We start from the raw sequence: 2,835 nt of genomic DNA, 5'->3' as shown, positions 1-2,835 counted from the left end.
CATCAACCAGCTGTGGCAGCTGCCTACCGAGCGCGTGGAGGAGGCGCTGGTGGCAAGGCTGCCGGAACCCAGCACTCGTCTGCCGCGCGAGAAGCCGGTGCCCAGGCCGCGGCCGCTTACTCGCTGGCAGCAGTTTGCGCGCCTCAAGGGTATCCGTCCCAAGAAGAAGACCAATCTGGTGTGGGACGAAGTGAGCGGCCAGTGGCGCCGCCGCTGGGGCTACCAGCGCGCCCGCGACGACACCAAGGAGTGGCTGATCGAGGTGCCGGGCAATGCCGACCCCATGGAGGACCAGTTTGCCAAGCGGATTCAGGCTAAGAAGGAACGGGTGGCCAAAAACGAACTGAACCGGCTGCGTAACCTGGCCCGCGCGCACAAGATGCAGCTGCCCAGCGCGGCCGGCATGCACCCTACTGGACACCAGAGTAAGGAGGAGCTGGGCCGCGCCATGCAAGTGGCCAAGGTCTCCACTGCCTCTGTGGGGCGCTTCCAGGAGCGTCTGCCCAAGGAGAAGGCGCCCAGGGGCTCTGGCAAGAAGAGGAAGTTTCAGCCTCTTTTCGGGGACTTTGCGGCCGAGAGAAAGAGCCAGTTGGAGATGCTGCGAGTGATGAACAGCAAAAAGCCTCAGATGGACATTACGAGGGCCACCAATAAGCAGATGAGAGAGGAGGACCAAGAGGAGGCGGCTAAGCGGAGGAAAATGAGTCAGAAGGGCAAGAGAAAGGGGGGCCGACAGGGTCCCGGGAGTAAGAGGAAAGGGGGCACTCCCAGCCAAGGAGGGAAGAGGAAAGGGGGTCTGGGAGGCAAGATGAATTCCGGGCCTCCCGGCCTGAGTGGCAAGAGAAAAGGGGGGCAACACCAAGGAGGAAAGAGGAGGAAGTAAATTTCATCCTTGGACCTTCTCCTAAACCAAGAACTGTACTTAATGCTAAGTTCTAGATACAGTACCCAGATGCACAAGATTTGGCCACTGCCTTCATTGAGCTTGAGGTTAAAGGGCCAGGACTACCCTCCTCTGAAGATGATATGTAAATATTGGACTGGACACATTAATGTATTTCCCACAACCAAAACTCTGGCTGGAGATTAAAGGTTGTATTTAAGGACATCTGAATTAGGGAAAGAATCTGTGAAAACTAGGAATGAGTTTTAAACAGCCTTTTTTTTTTCTCTCTTTAAACTTTGGATGGGGTTTAAGGGAGAGACTTAATAGCTGGTTTTTGCATCATTTTGATGACAAGTTTGTGTATTTACTAAAGCATGTGGGAACAGAAAGGTTACATTTTAAGTAAAACCAATGACCTGGATACCTGGTACAGATTATTTTCATTTACTTTCTAGAAAACATAGCAGCTAAATTATGATTTCAGCAAGACAACTTTTATTAGAAAAACTCATCCTGCTTTTGGTGTCAGATATAATACTGAAAGTGTCTCTCTTTCAAAAATAAAATTTGATGCTTTTCAACACTGAAAACATTAATTTGCTGTAAATTATAAATTTGGGCTTCACTAAATAATGGTAATAATCCTCAATCGTAATTTTTTTTTTAATGTTTGTTTATTTGGCTGTGCTGGGTCTTAGTTGCAGTATGTGGGATCTAGTTCCCAGACTAGGGATCAAACCCAGGCCCCCTGTATTGGGAGTGTGGAATCCTGGCCACTGGACCACCAGGGAAGTCCTAATCCTAATTTTATACTTAAATCTTTATCAGTATTTATATCGCAGATTTTTTTTTTAAAGCTTCAAGTGGGATCTGTTTGGGGAAGAGAGAAAGAAACCTACAAAATCCTTACTTGCAATATTACTACTATCTTTTGATTCATTTGTCAAATTGACCTGCTGCTGCTAAGTCACTTCAGTCGTGTCCGACTCTGTGTGACCCCATAGATGGCAGCCCACCAGGCTCCCCCGTCCCTGGGATTCTCCAGGCAAGAACACTGGAGTGCATTGCCATTTCCTTCTCCAATGCATGAAAGGAAAAAGTGAAAGTGAAGTCGCTCAGTCGTCCCCGACTCTTAGAGACCGCATGGACTGCAGCCCACCAGGCTCCTCTGTCCATGGGATTTTCCAGGCAAGAGTACTGGAGTGGGGTGCCATTGCCTTAAGCTGATCTAATTAGGAGGTGAAACATTTACAGTTATCCTGGATGTCTTTCCCTAACAGATTTCAGTAACTCGTCTTTGTAAAACTAAATACCTCCTGAAAAGGATTCACAGTATACAGATCTAGAATGGGGGGGCTTTTCTGCTGTTGTTATAGCTCTGGGGAGCCACCCTACTTTTGCTTTTTGGTCTGACACCTGATAGGAAATTGAGAGTTTGTCTCATTTTTCCATTGTCCAATTTTTATATGTTACTTCTAGAAATTGCTATGAAGATGAGATTAATTCCGATTTCATAATAGGTTACTAAAAACACATGTTCAACTTACTGTCTCATACCTTCTGACAAAGTTGAACTGTGCCATCACTGATCATCGTTTCCACTGGGGCCTGGAGCACTTGGTGCTGTAAGCCCTCCCTTCTCATGTAACCATGGCAAGTTTTAACCGTTGATTAAAAAAAGAAAGCATAATGGTATCCTGAACAGCTGCTTCCAAACCAAACCGTTAATAGAGCATTTAACACCTTTTAAATTCTTCTCAACTGTCTGGGATTTTTTGTTGTTTGTTTTGTTTGGGAATTTTTCTGGCTTTTGTTTTGTGACTTGATCTAGCTGCTAAGTCGCTTCAGTCATGTCTGATTCTGTGCGACCCCATAGATGGCAGCCCAGGCTCCCCCATCCCTGGGATTCTCCAGGCAAGAACACTGGAGTGGGTTGCCATTTCCTTCTC

At 47.0% G+C, this 2,835-nt stretch overlaps 1 protein-coding gene across 2 annotated transcripts in view; it reads left to right on the top strand.

The window, feature by feature from the left end:
* Positions 1-1,482, top strand: part of RRS1 (RRS1 ribosome biogenesis regulator homolog (S. cerevisiae)) — a 1,902-nt gene extending 420 nt beyond the window's left edge. Inside the window, exon 2 of one of the 2 annotated variants that reach the window (XM_010848468.1) lies at positions 1-1,482. In XM_010848468.1, the coding sequence (XP_010846770.1) occupies positions 1-883 (883 nt within the window). In that variant the 3' untranslated portion in view covers positions 884-1,482. The other variant, XM_010848469.1, reaches the window with a different exon arrangement.
* The last annotated feature ends 1,353 nt before the right edge of the window (positions 1,483-2,835 follow it).

Source organism: Bison bison, unplaced genomic scaffold, assembly GCF_000754665.1.
Source record: "Bison bison bison isolate TAMUID 2011002044 unplaced genomic scaffold, Bison_UMD1.0 scf7180017864267, whole genome shotgun sequence".
In the NCBI taxonomy this organism is placed as follows: domain Eukaryota; kingdom Metazoa; phylum Chordata; class Mammalia; order Artiodactyla; family Bovidae; genus Bison; species Bison bison.
This window is presented reverse-complemented; position numbering and strand designations above follow the sequence as displayed.